Source organism: Carassius auratus, chromosome 21 (genome assembly GCF_003368295.1).
Source record: "Carassius auratus strain Wakin chromosome 21, ASM336829v1, whole genome shotgun sequence".
NCBI classification, from domain to species: Eukaryota; Metazoa; Chordata; class Actinopteri; order Cypriniformes; family Cyprinidae; genus Carassius; species Carassius auratus.
This window is the reverse complement of record NC_039263.1, coordinates 14,146,199-14,171,453: the sequence shown is the minus strand read 5'-3', so window position 1 is coordinate 14,171,453 and position 25,255 is coordinate 14,146,199. Positions and strand designations below refer to the sequence as shown.

At 35.3% G+C, this 25,255-nt stretch overlaps 2 protein-coding genes across 2 annotated transcripts; one reads left to right on the top strand and one right to left on the bottom strand.

Moving 5' to 3' along the window:
* Positions 1–1,292: 1,292 nt before the first annotated feature.
* Positions 1,293–18,420, bottom strand: LOC113038592 (ubiquitin carboxyl-terminal hydrolase 28-like). The gene is made up of 26 exons (XM_026196145.1): positions 18,232–18,420; positions 16,932–17,006; positions 16,571–16,694; positions 16,344–16,431; positions 15,043–15,205; positions 13,429–13,515; positions 13,045–13,182; positions 12,776–12,846; positions 11,990–12,066; positions 11,766–11,914; positions 11,358–11,485; positions 10,907–11,002; positions 10,627–10,782; positions 10,300–10,514; positions 9,079–9,149; positions 8,754–8,982; positions 7,572–7,874; positions 7,356–7,492; positions 4,749–4,979; positions 4,564–4,659; positions 4,223–4,401; positions 4,034–4,112; positions 3,440–3,519; positions 3,240–3,363; positions 1,934–2,129; positions 1,293–1,834 (listed from the first exon to the last, which is right to left on the bottom strand). The coding sequence occupies exons 1-26, from the start codon at positions 18,277–18,279 to the stop codon at positions 1,662–1,664; spliced, it is 3,513 nt and encodes a 1,170-aa protein (XP_026051930.1). The 5' UTR covers positions 18,280–18,420; the 3' UTR covers positions 1,293–1,661.
* Positions 18,421–19,522: 1,102 nt separating this feature from the next.
* On the top strand, positions 19,523–25,146 carry LOC113038097 (5-hydroxytryptamine receptor 3B-like). The gene is made up of 9 exons (XM_026195299.1): positions 19,523–19,559; positions 19,815–19,981; positions 20,204–20,248; positions 20,730–20,839; positions 20,956–21,125; positions 21,334–21,491; positions 23,279–23,489; positions 23,600–23,809; positions 24,265–25,146. The coding sequence occupies exons 1-9, from the start codon at positions 19,523–19,525 to the stop codon at positions 24,528–24,530; spliced, it is 1,374 nt and encodes a 457-aa protein (XP_026051084.1). The 3' UTR covers positions 24,531–25,146.
* The last annotated feature ends 109 nt before the right edge of the window (positions 25,147–25,255 follow it).

Here is a 25,255-nt window from a genome sequence, read left to right as displayed (position 1 = left end):
CTATTACGGTGTTAAACATATCCCTTAATAGGTAGGCTATGTGAACAAAGATATGTGAACAAAATGCACGTTTTTGCCATTTGCAATCCATATTAAGCACCCGTGGCAATATTTCAATCATTAAACAGTGCGTCAAATGGTGTAAAAACACTTCAAGCACCTTAATATATTTAAAACAGTAATATTAAAAGATCAAAATTCAGTAATCACTATATTAATGATCTATAGTTTACACAGGCAAGCAGATGAGCTCGGAATATGAAGGCAATACACTTAATGGTTCAGTGTTTTCGTTATAATGGTTTTCTAAGGGAAAACATGTAACGTGAAACTTTGCACATTGTGTTTATATTCTGGGTCCATATAAAATATACATCATCAATATGGTGATTACTGAATTTCACCTTTAAATATCTGTGTTTTCCTACACTACCACTTAATGCAAACTGTGTAAAAATAACTGCCGGTCAGTGGAGCAAAGCTCGTTTTGCCCTTCAGGTGGGCGTTTCTATGAGTGTGTGACATCATGTGAAAACTACTACCTCACTGTGTAGATAAACAATTCATATAAATGCATGAAACTGTAGCTGCTCTTTGTATGTGCTTATTTTTAGTAACAGGCCATTCTGAAAGCTTCTTACCCACTGAAACATGTTTAAGAGAGGAAGATAAAACTATTATTTAAAAGCAAAAACTATTGCTTGACAGAGAGTTATACTTCTTTTGAAACATAATTAACATGGCAGTGTTTTGTGGATACTGACAAAGGATTTGGCCTAATATATATATGTATATATATATATATATATATATATATATATATATGTGTGTGTGTGTATATATATATATATATATATATATATATATATATATATATATATATATATATAAAATGGCAAATATATGAGGAATATGACGAAATATATGAAACTAAAACTTGTTAATGTAAAAATATTTAAAAATCTTTATTAACAATATTTTATAACATTTGTATATTTTGTAAGATATATTAAATATACACATCTGAAAATATATTCTTTGCACGGTTATGACTGCAGAAGCCATAACGTGATGAAACATGTACAAATAAGAGTTCACATAGATTTACAAATAAATGGTCCTGTCAGTGGTCTCCTACATAATAACTAGTTATTATCAATGGACCTGCAGCAGATGTATCGTATAAATGGAAACTCTTATAGAATTATGATGAGAAGAACTTGGAAGAAACAGAAATGAGAACAGACAGAGGGTGAAAACATAAGAAAAAAGAGAACTCACAGGACAGGGCGACAAAGTGAGAAATCAAATTTTTATTGAAAGGTAAAAGAGGGGTAGAACAAAGGAGTGGAATATCAGATAACCACTGTACAAAGAAAGAATACACAGAAGATCTTCAGCTTAGTGTAGACTGAAATAAAGTGGCTCCAGCAAATCTCTATAAAGGACTATATTTTCACGCTGTCTACAGCTCATGTGAAAAGAAGAATGGGGTACAAGCTTTCACTCTGCCTTTTCTGCCCTCTCACAAACCTGGCTACAAAATGTCATCTATTTGATCTTTCCTGAGATCAATAAGAAAATAAAATCCAGCTCAGCCTGAGGCAGAGGATAGATCACCTTGTGACTGTGCCTTTTTTTGTTTTATTTTTTACCTTGCCTCACTTCACAGTGACGACTGAGCTGCTGTGGATGGACTCCATGACAGCAGTCAGGCGGCTGCACAGATCATGGGGAGATTTCCTCACTTTGGGGGGCTCCTTCAGGACCACCATTTCTGCAGAACAATCCAGGACTCTGGGCAGGAATTCACTGAGCTTTTCCTGGACAGAATCTGATTATCCAAAAAACAGCCAAACATGAACAAAAACATGAGCATGTAAGAATCTAATTTAAATGGTCTATATATGAAATCTGGGGGAAAAGAGCCCACCATCCATGTCCTGCCCCAGGTAGGAGCACCAGCAACTCCTGATCAGCTCAATGATGTCCAAGTCCTCTTGGCTGATGCTGTCTCTGACCATGAGGTGCATGCAAGGGATAATGCACTCATTCATGATGGTCACTGCCTCTGCCACTTCATTTTCATCTTGACTTTTAAAGAGTGTGGCTGCGTTCTCATTCAGCACCTGCAGGGGGCAACACATACACAGAAATTTCATATCAGATGGGATTAAAATATATTGTACCAGTCAATGTTTCTCATGAGCCTAAAAATATTTTGATCTAAAGGTTTTTGACTGATATAATACATTAGGGGTGTACTCATACATGTATTTGGACCAAACCGGCATGGTATGAACACCTTGGTTCGGTGCATGAGAGTTTATAACAAATACACGCAATTCATCCTCAATCCAGCAGTAATGCTACATTGTTTGATAATCGCCAGCAGAAGAACAGCGAATGCCATGATTTGCGCACTTTTTTGTGCACAAACAAAGCCCACTAGACAGTGACCATGTGCTGATTCTGAATGCGTCTCTCACTGACAAAGGAGTATACTTTAAATGTGCATACACTCAACTGTTCATGTTTCCTACCTCTCTCATTCAGCACAAATCCAAATATTATACTATATATATATATATATATAATACATATATATATATATATATATATATATATATATATATATATATATATATATATATATATATATATATATATATATATATATATATATATATACATATGTACACTAGCAATGAAAACAAAACATTGTGCTTTTGTAAAATAAAGAAAACAAATAGGATGTCGCTTTCTGTCATTTGAGTTTCCTTTCTATGAATATATATATATAACATTATAATTTAAATATAATATTTAGTATTTTCACATCTAGGTGGAAAAAATAGAAATTGTACTACTGTCTGTTCAAAATAAATGAAAAGAATCCGAGCATAATAGATTTGTTGTTTTTTCCTGTTGTACTGAAATCATATCAAACCGTGACCCCCAAACCGAGGTACGTACCGAACCGTGACATCTGTGTACTGTTACACCCCTATAGGACATGTAAAAGAATATCTTTACAAAACTACATATACCAAAGTTCAAATTAATTGTGATCAGATTTAAAAGCAAGTATTCAATAAATAAAAAACTTCACAAAAAACCTTTATAATGTTACAAAATAAATTATTTTCTTTTGAACTTTCTCCTTATCAAGTAAACCTGAAAAAAAAATTTGACCACTCTTTTTTAGTGTATGTTTTGGATTATCAATGTCTACATACTTTCAAACACTTTCTTCTGTAAAGTGCTATAAGTGACTGGTTCACTCCTTTCTTCTCCCCTTTCCTAAGAAGGACTGAGTTGTCCTGGTGTGCATGTGCGAGATAATTCAGAGCTTCTCTTATCCTGCAATGAAAAAGATAATTGTTGTACAAACTCTCCAATTAAATGCAAAAAAAAAAAAAAAAGTGAGTCTACATACTTTCCATTCTGATACTGCTCGAGACCTGTCAACAGGTAGGCAAACACTGTCTTGAACATGCTGTAGTCATCATGCCATTGCTGGGAAGAGAGGGGGAAAAAGTAGTTTAAAATGATCAAATACAAAAAGTTTAAAGTCTATAATAGGAGTCACTTATGCTCATCAAGGTTGCATTTATTTATTTAATCAAAAATACAGTAAAAACAGTGATATTATAAAATATTATTAATTAAAAAAATATTTTAGATTTTAATATATTTGAAAATGTAATCTATTCTTGTGATGCCAAAGCTGAATTTTTAGCAGCCAATGCTCCAGTCTTCAGTTGTGCTGCTTAGTATATTTGAGAAAGCATGGTAGATTGTTTTCAGCTTAATTAATTAAAACAGCATTTATAAAAAAAAAAAAAAAAAAAAAAAAAGTAACACTATAACTGTCTTTACTGTCATTTTTGATCAATTTAATGCATGCCTGCTGAATAAAAGTATCAATCTCCTCAAAAGCATATTAAAATCGTACTGACTACAAACTGTTAAACACCATCATATTATATGTTTAAGAAAAAAAAAAAGTTGATAGCATTTTTGATTTTACCAAGTACTCATCCATGTCCATGTCTTCTGGTTTTATGAGACGGATCTTAGATCTAGCCTCTCTCATGATACTGATAGCCCTATAAGGAAAAAGTACCAGTTTAAATTATTTCAATTATTCAATCTTAATTTATCCCCCCCCCCCCAACCAAATACTGAATGAAGTAATTGATTTAAAGGAAATGGGTACCGGTCATCAAAACTCAGGTTACGATCTGCAAACTGCTCCAGTAATGTCCTCTCAATGACAGGGTTAGGTGCCTGGTTTTGGAAAAAGTAGACCAGAACATGCTGGAGTCGAGGGTCTTGCTGGGGCGTGGTCTCTTCCTGGGACAGCTCATACAATCTGGAATATTCCTCATGAAACGCCTGATGAAGAGATCCAAAAGATTTCCAAAGAAATAAACAGGTTGAGCATGCTTAATAAAGTTTATATATCTAAGTTTATGTGAATTATTATCTGAATATATGAGAACTGTGAAGTAGCACCATATGGTTTGTTCAGCCGCAGAGTATTTTTGAGTTGTATACCTTGATGAGTCCTGCTTCAGGCCCGTCTTTGTCAAACACCTGTCTTGCCTTGGCAATTGCAAAAATGACACCCTGCATAGCTGGTGTTAGCATCATCTATTCAATTACAGATTAAAAATATGTCAAACTTTGATGTTAAATTTCATGTATGAATAGCCTAGTTTTACAATTCATGAAACATTTACCTCCTCATTGTAGCCATCGGCATCAGAGCGCACCAGAATCTTGCCTACATAGGGTATGTCGACCTCAGACACGTCATTCTCAGGCTGGCTGTGTGCGGCCGTTGCCTGGTTCTCCTCTGTGGACAAGGCCTCCGGCTCTGCCTCTGGTCCTCCCTCATCACTGATGACCTGCTCCTTCACCTCCACCTCTGACTCAGATCTGTCTGTAGTGGCTGACTCCACCTCAGGCTCCTGAGAAACACGGTGAAACAGGGTGTTAATTGACTTTCAATGATTTTTTCCACTCATTATAGTCTATATACAGATGTTCACTCATAACGTCAATTTGTATTCAAACCAGGAAGTCTAATTCATCATGAGAACTCTCAGGAATTCTGAATTGATTTTTAAATGAGTAGAAATGTGAATCTCCCAGCATCATTTGACTAGATTTATAGTAGTTTTCGCCCATCAAAAGACTGTTTTGGCTGACTGTGAAGAAACCAGCACTGAATGCTAGTAAGTTGGTCAAGGAAATGTATTTTATTTTTATTTTTCATCATTTATTCCTTTTACTGCTTTAATGCATGGATGAATGTTGAATGTTTGAAAATAGTCCGGCCCACTTTCTGTGTGTACAACAGTGATGTGGGGTTTTTGTGTGCCGGACAGAGTCATTATCATAATTGAAACTAAAGCTGAAACCACAAAAAAATTCACTAATCTCAGTTAAAATGAAAATTATATTAGATTTAACATAATACATGTAGTTTCACTGTAATATGCTGCACATTTTGGAAGTATGTTTTACGTCTCAGATGATTTATCAAAGTGTATGAATAGTATGAAGTAAAAGTATGAATTATAGTTTATTTTGTGGTGAATTTGTGTATTATATTTAACAAGACGTTAAATATTTAAACATATTTAACAAAATCTTTCATTAAAATACAGTAAAAAATTATTTGTAAAAAATAAATGTCACACATGAGTCACATTGCGGATTATATTTTAAGTAGTTATTTTGTTAAATGTGTTAGTGTTGTGTGTTTTTGTCATTATTATAACAGTTACTAAAACTGAAATCATAAAAAAAAACGTAAAATAAAAGTATTTTATTTCAGCTAGTTGCCAAGGAAACATTTCTCATTTTCATTTAGTTTAAGTTCAAGTACTAAAATAACTAAAAATAAACTAAAACTGAAAAAAATCTAATGTTATTCGTTATATTAACCAAAACTGTAATAGTGCATGAGTGATACTAAAATATGAGATATTAACCACTAGAGGTCATATCACTACCATTTATGACAATTCGTAGCAACCACATCATGTAGTGACAGCACAGTCATAAAACAGGAGCATCAATAAAATCAATGAGTCAAAGAGATAAACAGCAGACGAATAAATCCTGTGTTGTACGTATAGAATGGACTTGCTTGATTGAAACTCCATATACTGACTCAACAATATCCAAGATTACGCTCTCTAAAGACTAGACAGCAAGAACACATGGCGCTTAAACAATTGCCTGTTGACTGAAGCATCAGGAAAATGTCCTCCACAATCATTTAATGACTGCGGAAAGGTAGGAATCCAGTTGATCTTGATGGTGCATGCAGGAAACACAGGGCTCAGGTTCTATTTAAAGCTCTTGTCTGACACACTGTCCCCAGCAACCCCACATTAAACATGAACCAGAAAGACTGAGGAATGTTGGACGGCTCTCAGCTGTCCGATGAACCTTATCCACATATTCCTTTCCAAAACGTATCCTCTTACAAAATACCAGAGCTTTTGCACAACACAACACAACAGATAAAACATTAAACAAGTGCAAACAAACAAGTTTGTAGCGATTTAACCACTAATGTAAATCTAGAATCTTCTCCCGATATTCCCATACATAGTGCCCAAAATATACCCAAACATCTTTTCTATACGGGAAATCCAAAAATAATTCACTAAAAACATTAATAATTGTAATGAAAAAATAATATTGTTAAAAATTACTTATTTTCTGTATAGAAATTCCTGACAAATCCACTAATATGATCAACTATGAATGGAAAAAGAGATGAAAAAATATGTTTAAATGTATAAAAATACAAATTAATACATTACATTTCACTGCTGGTCATGTATGTCATAAATAAAAATCTTGAATCTTAATAAAAAATGTATACACTATGCATTTTATATATGTACATACACAATATACAGTAATGATATACGGTAAAAAGGGAACAATTTGATTTGTTTTTATATAAAACATAAGTTTACTGTAATTTGCTACACATTTTGGAAGAATGTTTTACATCTAAAATACGTTTTATCAAACTGTGTGAATAGTATGAAGTAAAAGTATGAATTACAATTTGTTATGGCATTTTATGGCATGTGAATTGTGTATTATACATGTACAATATAAATATATTCTTTATTTAACTCGCATTTAGTTCAAATCCCATCATATTCTTTTTGTTAGTGTTGTGTGTTTTTTGTGTGATAGTACTCTGTTGCAGTTTATGTTAACACTGTGACCCATATGTAGTGTGCGTGAAGCCTCCAGTGCTGTATATGTGACCTATTTTCTGCACATCTCAAATAACGCTTTAACACTCTCACCTGACTCTGATCTGACTTCTCTTCATCAGACGGGCCATGTGTCTGGCTGCTGGGGATACGCTCCTCACCTCCCTCTTCCACATTCTCACTGGGCTCTGATGATATCGAGTTGAGAGCTGTTGAATTGGCCATGGGCTCTGGGAAGGGAAAACACGGTGAAGATATACCTGCAATGGATCCATGGAAAACATCTGACCTGAAGATAAAGGTTCTGACCTTCACTGTCCTGGGCAGGTGCTGGTGTTGAATCCGTGGGTGGCTCTTGGGACACTTCATTTGTTTGTCCTTGATCTGGTTCTGGGTTTTGCTCCTGTTCTGGGTTCTGTGGCTCTTCTGGGACGGGTTTCTCTGTGTGTGTTTGAACTTGCGCTTCTTCACATTGGGCTTGGCTGAACTGCTCTTCCCATTCTCTCAGTTCCTGCTGGAACCAGCGGTTATCCTCCCGAACATAACGCTTCAGGATAGACGGGAGGGAGTCCATTCCTTTCAGAGCTTGCCCTGTTTCATCGTCCGTGTCTTCTGTCATTCATAAGCAAGAAAAAAGTCATGTTCAATTTCATTATTGTAGCAGATAGGAAGAGCATTACAAAAAGGCCTAATGTTACATAAAAGCACTGCACTGCAATTTTATCCGTCAAACGTAAAATCTTATTTAACGTTCTGTGGTAAAAAGGTGTTGTTTTGGCTCTGAAATCTTGATAATTGACATCCAGAGTGGCTAGTTAATGGAGTTTTGTTCATTCAGCTCCTAAAATCAGCCAGCCAATATCAAAAAATGCAAGGACAAACTTGTTCATTTGAAATTTCCATGATAATTTTAATAAATTAGACATGCTTTTTGATGAATACATTTTAATTTAACAATTCAAACAGAGTCTGGGAAAATTAAAACTGAAAAATTTAATTTGGAAAAAAATTAAATAATTTTGGTCAAACATATAATGGATTTCATAGGGCCCTAGAACTGCATTAGAAATAATTTGTTCACCAAAAAAAAAAAACAAAAAAAAAAAACAGCAAGTTAACTGTTACATTGATATAGAGTACCTGCCCTTGAACAGTGGTGACTTAAAAACACTTTTTTATCACGTTTTAATATTAAAACATTTAAATAATGCATTAAACGTCCACCCTATTTCAAATAAATATTCATATCACTTTTTTTTTTACAGAAAATACTAGAAGAATTTATCAAAATAAAAAGCATTAAGCGTATCTAATGTTCACAGCTTGACAGAGACTCTCATATACGCCCACGAATAATAAAATCTATCAGCATTTATTTCTGAAAGAAATCAGAGCTAAGGCCAAAGCCTTAAATCAAGTGTGTGATGTGCTTGGCTCCTTCAGCAAAATCTGACTGCAGATGCGTAATCTGAGAAGCACATTGGAAAGTACCTGCTATGAGGTATGGCAGCTTGTCATTGATGTACATGAGGCAGTAGGCGCTAGCATTGGTCATGCCACCGTATGAGTCTCGAACCAGCTCCTCCCAGGTTGACTCTGTCACCATTACATCGTTGTACTTCAGCCAGCGTTTATTAGCATGATCATAGATGTACGCCCAGTAATGGCCGGCAGAGGCCTGTCCTTCATGCACAAGTACAGCGTGTAGCCTGTAGGGCACCTGGAAGCATCAAATACATTGAGGTGTCATGCTAATTTCTTGAAAGGGCTCAGTCAATATAAAAGTACCAATGAGTGTTCAGGATATAGACTTTACCTGACACAGACTGTTATCTGAGTACATGCCCTCCAGGGTCTGGCTGACCTTGTCAATGCTGGCTTTCAGCTCTGCACACAGAGAGGGAACACAGATCAATACGCTACGCCTGAAGCCAGGATCCTGATACAGTCACAAACACATTAGGATAACTGCATGTGAATAACGATGGCCTTCAGAACAGAAAAATTAAAATGCACAACAGCTCGGATACAAAACCTAGTGAGCTGCCTCGCTGCCTACATAGACAGCTGTCTTCTGTGGCAACAAGAACTCTGCGTGCCAGACAAATAACACTCAGCATACAAAGTGCCCAGAAGATTTGCCTCACAAATGATTCCAGGCATCAAAATATAATGAAAGCATAAAAAATGGTTCTCAAATTTTGGTAAAATAGTCAGTATTTTAAAAACATTTTTATTAATGCTTTTTAGTACTAAAGGAGTTTTTTATATATATATGTTTTTAGTAATAGGAACTATTTAATATTATTATATTATCTTGAAGATTTAGAATTTATATTTTCACAGATATATTAATAACTATGGTATGTGTGTAGTAGTAGGACATCCAAGTTTTTTCAGCTAATGTTTTATGAATAATGTAAACATTTGGCCATACTACTTCAGACATAAAAGTTTGGTGTAGATATGAATTTTAATGTTTTTGAAAAAGGTACTCACAAAGGCTTTTGTTAAAAATATAGTAAAACCATAAATAATATTATAGAATATTATTACACTTCAAAATAGCTGTTTTCTATTTTAATATTTTTTTTAAATGTCATTTTACTTAATTTACAGAATTTTCATTAGCCATTACTGCAGTCACATGATCCTTCAGAAATCATTCTAATATGCTGATTTGCTGCTCAAGAAACATATTATTATTATTATTATTATTATTATTATTATTATTAATAAATCTTTGGTAAGATAAGTAATGTCTTTACTGTCACTTTTGATCAATTTAATGTGTCCTTGCTAATAAAAGCCATTGTTTCTTAAAAAAAAAAAAAACACTTTTTGATGCTACACATTAAACATATTGCTTTCTACATAGGAGGCAAATTGACACATTTTTAATTAGACTGCATTCTTTTTTTGGACAGTCTTTGCATCAAGAGTGCACCTATGATGCCTTAAAATCACTAGGGTTTGAGGCAGATTTATGTGTTTGCTTAAATACACTGATTCAAGTTTCACTCAGTGAAGGATCTACCGTTTATGGTGTTGTCAACTTCTGCTCTCCAGCGCTGTAAGCAGCTCTTGACGAAGTACAGCTCTTCCTCGGTCACGCTGTGGGGCGCTGGTTGCAGTGGCACCTCTATGGGGGGTCTGCTCTGAGTAAAAGGCTTGTGTATTGGAGTTCTCTGTGTAGCTGTCTGCGTGCAGCCCGAGCCATCTGATGAGCCTGCATCGTCTGGTTCTGTTTGACTACAGAAAGAAATTAAACATTTAGATGGGGAAAAACATGGAAGAGAAGACAAACAATAAGCACAGTTTGTCACACAGCTGATGAATAAGAATGCAAGAAAACGGGCCTTGCCTGCTGTCACCTGAGCTGGGTTCTGTGTGTGCGGCAGGGTTCATCGGTGCTGAGGCTGGAGACACGTTTGTGGGTTTTGTGGTGGCAAACTCCAGCACATACTGCAACATGTCTGCCAGGGGGTACCTGGTTGGACCTGAGCCATAGTTTTTATATCTTAAAAAAAAAGAAAGTCATAGTTTTAATATTTTAAATTGAAAAACAAACCACAAATTACAATTTTAAAAGATTACTTGCACTGTTGACCAGGATTTAGCCTCTATTTGGGTTTTGAACGTACCCCTCAAGTTCCTGCTGTAGAACTGTTAACTGGTCCTTGAGTCTCTTGACTTCTCCTCTCCTACCATGGGTCTGATCAACATTTCTGTGGAGGTATCTGATCAGAGAAAAAGTGAATTTCCATTTACCACTTTTTATGATTTTAAGAGACAAAACAAACAAATAATTTATAAGTTATATATATATATATATATATATATATATATATATATATATATATATATATATATATGTATATTATAAATGAATATATATGCCAATATACTTCAATACATTTTTATACAAAAATATACATAATTAAAAATAAATAAATCTACGAACAAACATAAATAAATAAATATAAATGTTTATTAATTATTAGAAATATATTTGTTCATTATTACATATATCTATGAATAGATAAATCTACAAACAAATAAATAAAGTCAAGTTGTAGTGATGATATTTCTCACCTGTCCATATAGATCACTTGGGGAAACTCCAGTTTTTTATGTATTTTTTCAGGTCGCCCTAAAGACTGATTGAACTCAAATCTGGACAGCTCAAATGTCAACACTGGCGGCAGCTTAGAAAACCACCTCTGCAAAAAGCGAAAAAACCTCAAACTTTTAATTAACTTAAAACAACCTGTGCATGTTGGTGACATATAACGCCCTTGCATTTCGGGGGTCCTGAGTTCAAATCCTGGCTCGAGGACCTTTCCCGATCCTGCCCCCCTCTATATATATATCTCAGATCCTTTCTTAGCTCAAACAGTAAAACGTGGTGCTGACAACACCAAGGCCATGGGCTTGATTCCCCAGGCAAGAATAAATAACAGGCGTTTATATAATTGTATGTAGTTAAGTAGAAAAACTCACCTCTTGGCCAGAAGACATTGTCTGATCTGAATGGAGCGATTCAATCTCTCCTTCAACCATGGCACCCTCCAAACATTCATCTAAGTCATCGAAGCCGTTCACTTGGAGAGGGTATTGTCCAAATTGCTCAATGTTGGACACAATCTTTCCTGCACACAATTACACAAATATCATCAAGGCCTCTAATAAACAGAATAATTGCAGAAGAAATATCATTCTCTTACCTTCATGGAGTCTCTCAGCCACAAATGTGCCATAAAACAGCTGGACCATGGGGTTGTTTTGTTTATCCTCTGGATTACTGAAAATAACAGCTGCCATGTTTTATTTTTGGGACAAAAATAAATCCTGGCAAGTACATTAGCAACCAAATATACCATGGGGTAATTACTCATGATTCTTTAACAAATGCTACGCTCATTAGCATTTATTAATTAACCCTCCACAGCAAGATGTTGCCTTGGGGTAACAAACACATTTTCTTCATGTTGCAAGCACATGATGCATATAAGATGGCAATACAATTATTTTAAATAAACCATTAAAAAGGTTTGTATTTTTAACACATATATTAACATATTTTTAAATCATTTTCTGGCATGATGCACCCTGTGGTGGATTTGTCCGCTGGAGAACTGCCTTCAAAAAGATATTTTAAAGTTTTCCACCCATAAACAATGATTCACATTTGTTAGCAAGTAAAGTTAATTTTATGAAGAATCGCTTCAATGTATTTCTTGCCAAAAAGGAACATTGTTTGACTGTGGAATGAATTAAGGATGCAGTGAACATAGATGTAGCCACCACAAAATATTGCAGTTATCAAATACCAAATGTAATTATTTTTTTATTTACACTATTTTGTATTAAAATATAGAATATTATATCATACAACTTTAATGATATTTATATTTGTGAGGTCCATTTTTTGTAATAAAACATTTAATGCATCAAAATGAAGTCATGCTCTCTTCATCATAGCTATTATTTCTTTGACTCTATAAACTTACTTTCCGTTAGCAGCCAGCTGGAATGCATCCTCGAGCCAGTCAAGCAACTTGTGTGTGAATTCACTGACATCCTAGAATAAGCAAGCTTAAAATAAACACGGTTTTCCTAAAATACAACACAGTGTCTGTTTAGAGGCAGCTCTAATGTAGTGCTGTGATTGGCAAACATTTCAAGATACCTTTAATTTAGCCCTGCCATTTGCATCTGTTTCATTTTAAAATTAGCCCCTGACAGAACAGCTGTGAATCATATTATTCAAATGATGTACCTGTTGTGCCTCACTGGTTCTAAATGCATCCCTGAGAAGCTCGACTGCTGCAGAGGGGTCTACGAACCTACGGTTTGAGCCCACCATCAGAGCAAACAGGCAACGCAACTCCTGCATGAAGGCAATGTTTCTTTTCTCCTGCAACAGAAATCCAGTCAGCACATAGTGGAATAATTCACATATTCAAGAAGATGTACTAGTGAAGCTGAGCAATACGGGCATAAAGTAGCTGAATTTGAATTTAAAAAAATTGTTCACCAAAAAACAAATTAATATATATATATATATATATATATATATATATATATATATATATATATAAATGACACTCAATACAACACAAAGACTTAAACGATACTCATGCTCATCTGGCAGATTACTCACTGAATGACTCTTGCATTTCTCCAGCACACGCTCAGACAGACAGTAATTGAGCACCAGTCTACGGAACACCGGCAGATGGAACAGAGACTAAACACAAGAGAATTTCGTTTTATTAGTCCAATTCGCCCTCTTCTAGCATGCATTAGGCCATGAACAATTATAGTTGCACTTTTTGACAAGTTTTATTGATACAGTTGTTGCTGATTTTGTTCATGTCATGTTTAACATCTTTTGATGTCAGGGTGCATTGAGTATTACCCTTGTTGTGTTTCATGTACAAGGTTTTACAAATTTTATGAATATTCTGTCTCTTGGTAATATATGTGATATTTTCAACAATTTAAGAAGCTAACAAGAGGCACAGTGTGTAATCTTTGCTGGCATATAAAAATAAAGACAACCCACCTTAGATACTAAAAATCCGAACACATGCACAACTGATTTGCATTAGCAGAAAACAAATGCGACAATGCCTGCTCATGTTGGTCAAAATCAATATGCAACAGTTTAATAAGCACAAAAAAACAATTAAAAAAACTTTTAATTCTAATTTACAGATGCAAAAAAGGTTTCTCAAAAAACCTTTTGGGGTCGATAAGATTTCATAATGTTTCTGAAAGATAATTCTTATGCTCACCAAGTCTTGATCAAAAATACAGGTAGAAACAGGAAAACTGTGAAATATTATTACAAATAACTTTACTATTTTTATATTTTACAATACGATTTATTTGTTAGATGGCCAAGAAGGATTTTTAGCATCACAAGATCCTTCAGAAATCATTCTAAAATGCTGATTTGGCGCTCAAGAAACATTATTATCAATGTTGAGAACAGTTGTTCTGCTTAATATTTTTTTTGTGGAAACTTACACGTTTTTTTTTTTTTTAATGCGTTGATGAGTAGAAAGTTTAAAGGTATCATATTTATTTACCATTAAAAATTTCTGCAACAATTTCTGTACCTTTAATTTTTTACTGTAAAGTATTCATTTCATTTTAAAAAACCTGAAATCTAAGTGGTAATGCATAATACTATAGGTATATTCATATTCATGCTGGGGCTGTTTTCAAATGACATCATTAAACTGCATTACGAATGAACAAAAGAATGTTACTTATCTGTAAGCCATAAACTCACTCCATGAGTTCATGCCTCTCTTTATCATCAAAACAATGCTCTATTTAATTAGCTCAGACATCTATCAATATCAGTGAAGGCTTATATTTCAACACAGACATCTGAGAAGCCTCGCTAAATTCAGTCTGGAATGGATATAATAAAATTACCGCTCTGAGACGCTTCTGCAGTCAGGAACAGAAAGAAAACAGACACTCCATCTGATCTTCTCTATTCTCCAGTCATTAGCAACACCGCTAATTTAATTTACGCTATGGCCAGATGATGTAACAGGTTAGAAGAGAGCCATGACTGCAGTTCTTTTGTCTTACAGTTTGATTTCCTTATGAATCTGTTAAAGTATTCTATCAAATAAAAAAGGTCCACATTCACAATCACCTTTCACAACACAATTTTTCTTTCATAATGAAACACATTCTAAAGATTCAGCTTACCAAAGTGCCTAAAATGTGTGATTAAAAACTCCACAAATACCTGAATGACAGCACTGAACCAGCAAGTATTTCCCACATTACGGATGCCAACAGGACAGTCGTCCTGTCGGATCCAGTCAGCAGGGCTGCAGCTCTCTCCAGACACCTCACACCTCTTTCTTTTCACGCAGGCCGCATTCTCTTCTGCACTAACCTCCAGAGCCCTAGAGTGAAAACAGGAGCAGGTAAGACAGTCAAGACCTGAGACTGATAGTTACTGCTGCCCATGATTTCTAAATTCACACAAAACCACTGCAGCAGGAGAGAGAGGCCAATTGTAACGCTCTAAACTGATTAATTCACACTCAGGTTAGAGTCATGACACTTGCTTAGCATTTGGTTAATAAAGTCTCTTCTCTCGGTCAAAGAAAAGGGTGTTAAAAATTATTTTTTCATTACATTATTTTGAGAAATAATGTTTGAGGGTGTCAATAAATGATCCAGTTTTGATGCCCTTGATAACCTGGTTGTTGTTTGAAAGTTAACATGAATGATTTAGGAGGGACTGTAACACTAAAACTAAATTGTAACCTGACATGCTGAGGACTGTTTTGGCCTTGGTTGGCTGATCAGTATATTTAAAAGACAAATGAACTTATTTCAGATAATTACTGTATTTTTTAAACATCATTTCTTACAGCTAAAAATACTATTATAGAACAGCAAAAAACATTAATTAACATTAAAGTGTATTAAAGCAATGAAGTTATTTTTAGGTGTGCTCTTATTTGAGACTCAGTGTGTTTATATTGTTAGTCTTCCAACTATAAGAATTGCCCCCAAGCACTGTAGCAACTATTACAGAAGTATTTCCTTACCAGTTTTATATGATATAGTCCTTTTTACTACAAGTTGATTAATTGTAGTTATATATATATACCAAAATCAGTGGCATGTACCATATCCTTCAAAACTGTGGGGCCGGTAAGATTTTTTGTTTCTGAAAGATGTCTCATTTATTTGTCATTGATTTGACTAAAATATAGCCACAATATTACTATTATGAAATATAATTTTCTATTCTAGTATATTACAATGCAGTTTATTCCTGTGATGGCAAAGCAGAATTCTCAGCAGCCATTACTCCAGTTTTCAGTGTCACACGATCCTTCAGAAATCAATCTATTAATATGTATGTGTCCTTGCTGAATAAAGGTAATAATATCATTTGGAACAGCAATGTACTTTTGGCACATGCAAGTATTTCTCATACCAAAAGCAGATGACTTGTACATTAGTAGTAATCAATGAGTTATGAAGGAAAGTGTTCAAATGTTACAGTTGCCTCTACTGGTAATGAACCTGTGCAGCTCTCTCTGCTCCGCTTCGGCCTGCTGCGACTCCTGAAGACTGAGCTCAATGGCGGTCTGCAGATCATCTTTAGCAGCACCTGAGAACAAGTCCATACTACATGAGCATAAAATAAACACCATGACTTCATCTGTCACACTGCTATATAAATAAGTTAATCTTTGGAAAATATGGTGACATGAAAATCATCTGATATTAATAGTGTCGTTTAAGCCCACCGTTCTGTGTATTGGGGGTGTTCCTCTCATTATTGGCTTTAGTTGTTTCTTCGGGCATGTGCTCCTCTTCTGGGGACTGGGTGGTCAGTAGCCCAATGGCATGGCTGATGTCACCTTGACTAGCCTGGATAAAGAGTTCTCTCACAATTAGTCATAACTACTGAAATACATGAACATGTTTTGCTGTGTTTTATTTCAACGTCTAGGTGAGCCAACCCTCACAGAAACTCTCGCACATGGTATGATTTTCCTATTTACAAACATTTGTCAGGCTTATTTTCTATTAATAGCCATGTCATTATCATTACATCTGCTGCTCGCGTTATAAACACATGGATAAGTGCTGCTGTACTAAACATACGTTCAGGGCGCTCTGGAGAACCTGCAGATCCTGAATGCCAGTAATCTCTCTGAGCTGGTTAAGCAGCATTTGGCTCTGAAAAAGACAAGCAAACATGCTGTTTTTTCATTTCTGTGGATCAAAAATTCAAATGCTTTGCCACAGGCATATTGAGGATACTTCTGTTTGTGATAACAAGACCCACTTGAGCAATTAACCACTCAATAACAGGATCTGTTCCAGTAAAAAAAAGAGCAGGTGTGAACTGATCAAAACAAGAATATGATATGAGACGCAATTTGCACTTGGATTTATCACCCAGCATAACCACATTTCTGACTCAGGTGTCAAATGAGTGTGGGATGGAGGAGTCTATAGCTGGCCCGATCAACAGTTATGAAAGCCTTGGGCATGAAAATATCTAGATCTTCTATTAAATCCATATCAGATTAGATTTTTTTTCAAGTACAGTATGCCTGAAAATAAGCTTTAGCATGTGGCATGTAAACATAAAAAAAGACTGTGGCCCAGATAATAGATGCAGGAGCAACAGAACTATATAAAGCCATTCTGACAGCAGGTGGGAATGTCAGCAGGGCTGAGGAGGAAGCCAGACACCCGAGGCTGGGAGCAGAAGACATATATGGTGAGCTGGAGGCCTGTGAGCGACACTCAGAGCTCTATTTTGGGCCTTCAACACAGATAGCGCTTGTGTTATCATAGATGAGCTCGAGTGACACAAGCAAAGAAAATTCACTAATTCCTAGATTTAATTTAGAAGGTAGAATTGAGTAGTTAAAAACTTAACTTAGAAGGGAAATTAAGAGGAAATAAAAATAGTAATTTAAACATTTAAAACCGTTCAGAACAGAATCTCAGTCTGTACAAGATTCCTATGGTAGTTATTTATCATAAATTGAAAACAGTCCTAATGGGATCAAACAATCATCTAAAACTCAAACAAGTGCATAAACTAGATAGTGGATACTGGATATATTTAATTCTGAAATTTGTGTAATGCTTGTCCGAACTACACAAATTATTGTTCAATGAGAAAGGGTTCCAAGGGGTGTGTTCCAAATTAGGATAGAAATTCTTATTGCTGTATATGTTTAAGATTTTATAAACATATGTTAAATTAAATATTACAAGTTCACAATATAATGCTCAGTAGTGCTCAAATATAATCAGTCTACAACATCCACTAGCTGTTTAAAGCAAATAAAACGGTGACAGCCACTGCTGTGTGTCTAGATCTCATTAACACAAACCGTGTTTTTTTTCAGGTGAACAAATTTTTTGTAAAACACAACATACTCACCGAGTTATCAGACGTTTCCCCATGTTCAAAATCCTTTTCAACTCTCATGGCAATGTCTTCAAAATTATATATTTCTCCAGACTGCTTCGCCCTGGCTCGAGAGTGTGACCTACTCCATATGCCTCCAACACACACACAAACACACACACACACCCACACAAACACAAGCGCGCGCTGGGAAAGGTCGTGCTCGCGCGCTTGATAAACAGTCAAGAAACGTCAAAGGATACTAGTCCGGTCTATTAATAATTACAGACTCATTTAGACAGCGGTAATGTGGATTCAACTAAAATAAATCGCAATTTTCGTTTTAATTAAAAATATAGGCAATACACAATTAAATTTAGACCTCAAAAATGCTGCCATATGGTAAAATCGCATTTAGTCACTGCTAAACAAAATAACAAAGCTTCTTAGAATTTTTTTTTAATTTTATTTTTTTAACATCTCACTTGAATTTGGTAATTGCATTTACTAAATTAATACGGATTCTCCTTAGTTTATGAAGCTTAATTTTTGCTTAATTTCTTTGAAAACAGTGACTTGCACTGTAGTAACTTTTTTTCGGCGGAAATTATTGTTACTTAGGGTATGTAAATAAAACTAACAACTAATACATTTAAATACATAACCTCTCAACATCTTTAGGACCGATAATAAGGAATCATATTCTTCATGATGCTCTTACTGCAGACTTATTCTGACAGAATGTAGCAATAATTTAAAGTTGAGAAAACCTGTTGAAAATATAAGAAAAACCTGCTTAAACTTTTATCATTCTATTGGCTACCACACTACATCACACTAACTAAAATACATTCCAATGACCTTAAAATATGCGCATATTTGTTTTTGTTTTCTTTATCTCATTCTGAAAAGCAGCATTACGTCCTGCTAAATATATATTAAATAGAAATAAAGAAATAAAATGTGTATTTTAAGATGATTTACTGATAACACATAATTGTATAATTATGATGATGTATGTTTTATAGCCCATTATGTTCTAGTTTACAATGCTTAGGGTCCATGAATGGAACAGTCAGAGTACACATACTATTCACTAAACCCAGATCTTCTTACCATCATAATGGAAAATCAATTTGCTAGAGTGGTGAGCAAGCTGCCCCTGTGCATTTGTTGCAGTCATGTGTACAACGACCGTTCTGATGCTCCATAGCATTTTACTGGAATAAAACATAATTCTTGGTAGTGTAAAATTTTAGAAGCTGGGACAAAGGCAGTGGAAACCGACTTGAATCTGTTTGCGGTTTTCTTCTTAATTGCCAGGATGAGTCCCGTCCTCCTGCTATCTTTGTTACTGTCAGGTAAGTCCAGTGCTTTTTCTTGTTCCTATTATATTAATTATACAATCTTTCTGTTACGTATATTGCATAACTTTTAATGCTGTTTGCATAAAAATTTAATATCCCAAAAATGTAACAAAATTAGAAACATTTTAAGACTATTTACTGTATACCATGGAGTGAATGTGACTGAATTCTATATGCTGCCAAACTGAACTGATAACTCTAACTTAACCAAGTCAAGCAAGCTCTTCACTGATTAACATTTCTGTACAGTTATTCCACAAGCTGAATTAGTTCCAGAGAAACCAAAGAGATCTGCTCTGAACCAACTCACCAGGTTACTGCTTCGCAAATATAACTCTGGAGTCCGGCCTGTCCAAAACTGGACCAAAGCAACTACCGTTTACATTGACCTTATAATCCAATCTGTCCTAGATGTGGTGAGTGCATTTTAACATTTAGAGAGATTACTTGTATTAGTTTAACTTGTAATATTGGTCATACAATGACATTTTTTTTATGCCAAGCTGTTTTATATGCAGTGCATGTTAACTGTTAGAAGTTCTTAAATAAATTGTTATTGTTAAATAAATGTATTGCACAGTTATTAAAGTGTGTTTCTTTGTTAGTAAAATAAAGTACATTTGCACATCTTTTCACAGGATGGACAGATGCAGAAAGTGACCACCAGCATTTGGTATCGCCAAGTTGGTATCAATTAATTTGTTTAATTAGTGGTAACAGTTCATAACAAAAAATACACAGCAGCATTATTGTACATGGCTAACATACTTTATTCAGATTAGCCTGATGCAGATTGTATAAGGTAGCTGTTTTTAAAATGTTCTTGCACTGTAACCTCTTGGAATCAAACCTATTGTCCTTTGATCTGACCTGAATATTTACTTTAAATATTTTCAATAGACCAGAAAATGAATATCAGTATATATTGCACATTATATACATACCTGAGTGCCTGCATAAACGGCATGTCTTATTCCTTTTAAATAAGAATGCGATGGATGAGCAGGTTTCATAAACTACATTTATGAGACAGATTCAGCAAAGAATACACATACACAATAATCTGATTTTGAAATGCATGGAATCTGATATTTGAGTGATCTGAATCTTTCACATGGGACCTGCTAGGTGGTAATAGTACACCGCATTACTCTAATGTTTCAGATATGGAACGATGAGTTTCTTGTTTGGGATCCTGAAGAGTTTGATGGAATCACTGAAATATCGCTGTCCTCGGATGCCATCTGGGTGCCTGATGTCATCATAAGTGAATTGTATGTCCATGATAGATGAATCTCTCCAGCCTGCATCACAAACTCCTTTCGTGTTCTGGAAATGGATTTTGCCGAGTTATGCTCTCATTGCATCATATGTCTCCCTATCTCTCCAGCGTCGATGTTGGCAAATCCCCAGTCATCCCATATGTTTATGTCAACTGCTCAGGAACAGTAAAAAACTACAAACCCATCCAGGTGGTCTCAGCCTGTCACCTGGAGATTTATGCCTTTCCCTTTGACAAGCAGAACTGCACTCTGACCTTTCGCAGCTGGCTCCACTCAGGTAAATTACTCACTTGTGCACAGCGTGTGCTTTGTATACAAGCTGGCCTCCGTATAATAAGAGTTGCTGTGATTACTGAGTGTTTTTGATCAGCCCTGGTTAGAATCTCTTAAAAGCTGACATATTTCAAAATAAAAGCTCTCACAAACCTGCCAACATAAACACTTCAACAATAACACAATGAACTGCTGATGTGTTTCTCTGGCAGTGAATGAAGTGGATTTAGTTCTGTGGAGGCCTGCTGAGGAAATCGCCAATGATACGAGAGGGTTCATGAATGATGGTGAATGGGAGCTGCTGTCTGTGCCTTCTCACTACTGGACACTGAACCTAGAGGACAGAGTCTATGCACAGATTCAGTTTAATGTGAGAATTAATATTATTCAATCAGTACAAATGACTGATTTCTTTATATCTTGATATCTTTCATGATATCTTTATACCTTACAGCCAGATTTAGATTAGAGATATGTGATAACATAGTTTGCGATGATGTAATCTGTATGCATGTGGATAGAGTTTGACATATTTATATCTGACTTTATTTTGTCATAACATCTGAACACAACCTCGCTGTGAAACAAAAGGTTTAAAGGGATTAATTAACTGTTATTAATTACTTACCCTCATGTCATTCCACACCTAACCTTTTACTTCACTCCTGAATGAATCAGCCATTTGAACGAATCAAATGAATTAATAAATGACTCGCTGAATTAATATTTAAGACATTTACCACCACCTACTGGCAGTTTTAGTTTATTATTTAGAGTATCATTTCATTAAAGAAAGATTTCATATTTTCATAGTAATATTAATACAAATAAGAAAATAAATTATTAAACTTATAGTTAACCCAACCAAAAATGACAATTCTGTCATCATTTACTCACATGGTCCAAAAGAGTATATCTAATACATTTTATTAAAACAAAATATTTCTTGCTGAACCTTTGTAATTTCTGTTTGATGCTTTGCACAACAATGACTATAAATTATCTTTTCAGAGTAATTTCTCCAAATTTGATGTGCGATTAATTAGATTAATTGTTGATTCCAAGTACTTGTTTTACAAATAAATAAAAACTCTAAACAGATATAGTAAAATGCAAATGCATATAAAATGTAAGTTAAAGTCACAGCATCTTAAAATTCTACATTTGAGTAAAAAAAAAAAAATGTAATCTCCACTTGAAGATCCCATTAACAATAGAGAAAATTGCCACATCATGTAATTAATTAGATTACAAATGTAATCGCTTACCCACCCTATTTGTAATATATTAAGAATTTCTTATTAACTCGCCACTGGCAAATTTGACTTGAATTAAAAATATTTAACATTTTTAAAAAATATTCATTTTTGACCCTGACTGAGACATTTGGCACGTAACAGTAGGCCAGACATGCTAGCTAGAGTATTGACGTTAGTCTGACATGTCACAACCCTTCTCTACCCTTTGAATGACTGTTAGTGGATTCACACTAAAGCTAATAGATGAGGCTTAGCGGCAGACAACACACAGAAAGGATGATAATAATGAGATGTCTTTCTGTCATTTGATCAATGAGCGTGGTGTTCAGTGGGAGGAATGGGCCAATAGCTCAAAGCTCGTGGGCAATCCACCCGTTCCACTGAGATGAGCACACCATGGAAACGGCTGCGTACTTTGATTACCTTTGCTCTGCGGCTCATTGCCGAAAGCCATTTAGGGATCCATATTTGTGTTTTTACTCACTGGCCAAATGGGTGGGGAACATGTTTAAGTCGGTATGAAATTGCTCTTTGTTGTACTGTGGAAGCTTAAGCAGCCTTAAATAAGGAAAGTGAAATGGATGGTCCTGATCCAGATGAGGGGCAGCGAGAGGAAAAAGCTCCGTGGCAGCAAAGTTGATCAGGATGCTCGAGAATCAAGTCTGGGTTCTCAGGAGGAGCTGAGGTGTGGGAAAACAATTTCAGCTCTAGAATGAGAAATTGGACTGATTTAGCAAATCCAGGAAATGGGGAGAAGGCTTAAGCTCCCTATGTAATTCCCCTTTAGACACAGTCATTTCAGTCTGCTCTGTGAGCACATTTCTCTGAGGGCAAGTAATGGAATAAATATCACCCAGAGAGAGGGCGTTCAATTCCAGCCTTTTGTCTCTCTCTGTAGGTGCTGATCCGCAGGCGCCCCCTGCTGTACGTGGTAAGTCTGCTCATCCCGAGCATCTTCTTCATGGTGGTGGATGTCACCAGCTTCTATCTGCCTCCGAACAGTGGCACTCGCATCACTTTCAAGACCAGCATTCTCTTGGGTTTCACTGTAATCAGAGTCAATCTAATGGATGAAATCCCTGCTACCGCTATTAAAACCCCCCTCATTGGTATAGTACAGTTAGAGGTCTTACTAATTACAATGTTCACCTATTAACAACACTTTTGATGGACAGCAACCTCACCTTTCTGACAATAATGTCTGATGTTTTTGCCACAGGGGCCTTCTTCGCTGTCTGCATGGCACTGCTGGTGCTGAGTTTGGCAATGTCCATATTTGTAGTGAAGCTTTTGCATTACAGTGAGAAGGAGGTCAAGGAGATGTCCATGTCCGCTTGCTTACTAGACAAATACGGCTCAATGGATCAGAGCTTTATTGAGAGCGCTTTCACATCGATGAAGACACTGGATGATATGGAGCAGTCTGGAGGTAGGAGAGAAAAATATAATTTATTTTGCGTTCTATACTTTGAAAATAGTTAGGAACAATGTTTTTACAATGTCCATTAATTTGTTAATTTCAGCATATACTAATACATTTTAAAATGTTTAAATAAAATTAGTTATAGGCAAACATTAATTTACATTGACCAATAGTTTTATGCATAAAAGAACATTAATGTAGATGGAAAAAAAGTTTGTGTCAGCAAACATCTTTGGAACACAAATTAAGATATTTTGGATGAAATCCAAGAGCTTTCTGACCCTGCATAGACATCAATACAACGACCACGTTCAAGGCCCAGAAAGGTAGCAAGTTTTTTTATGCAAATATAATAAAAAATAACTTTATTTAACAACTTCTTCTCTTCCGTGTCAGTCTCCGCTGCTATTCACGAGAATACCACAAGAAATATTAATTGTGTTCTCTCTCTTCTGATTCAGGCTTCGAGTTTGATCTCTCTCCAGAGCCAGACCTGTTCTCCCTGACAGAAGTCTCAAACAATGACTCTCCACTGGAGAAGATCCTGCAGGAGGTGGTGTCTCTCCGACTGTACCTTCAGGAGGAGGACAATGAGGGCAGTTCACAGTCTTACTGGGTGGAACTGTGCCTGAAAGTGGACAAGCTCCTCTTCTGTGTGTACCTGCTAATTATGCTCATCTATGTCATGACTCTGCTGCTGCTCTGGGGCGTCTGGAGCTCTGCCTGAAAGTCTGAAGGAGGTGGGAGGGAAAAAGAGGGGTAATGAGAAGAGAAGGACAAAACAGAAGTAGAGGGGATTGAGAAAGTTAAAACAAAGTGACAGACTTCACAACTGCAGTTTCAGTTTTAAAGTATAATTAATTACATTTGATGCCTAATATTAACATGAGTTCAGATTTTCTTCTGTGGATTGATTCTATAATATAAAATGAGCCCAGTTTGCCAAAAGGGATATATATAGGTGAAGTCTTTATTTGTAAAACATGATTAAACTTACTTTCAGTAATGTAAAAATCATGACTAGTTGTGCGCAAATTGCCTTCATGTTGTATGTGATTATTTGCCATAGAATAACGAAAAACTAATTAATGATCAAATTTATGTTTGAATATTGTCTGTCTCGTCCATACTTCCCTTCTTTTTACTAATGACTCTGAAGTGTTATGTTTTAACTGTAGCACTTGATGATAAGGGACTGTCTCATTGAAATAAACCCCCATTCATAAACACGGAGGTTGCTTTTTATGTTAATATTCTATAAAGGTACAGTATGGCAATAGTCTCTATTGTTAATGGCATCTTCAAGTGGAGATTAATTTTTTTTTTTTACTCAAATGTAGAATTTTAAGACGCTGTGACTTTAACTTACATTTTATGTGCATTTGCATTTCACTATATCTGTTTAGATTTTTCATTTATTTGTAAAGCAAGTAATTGGAATCAACAATAAAA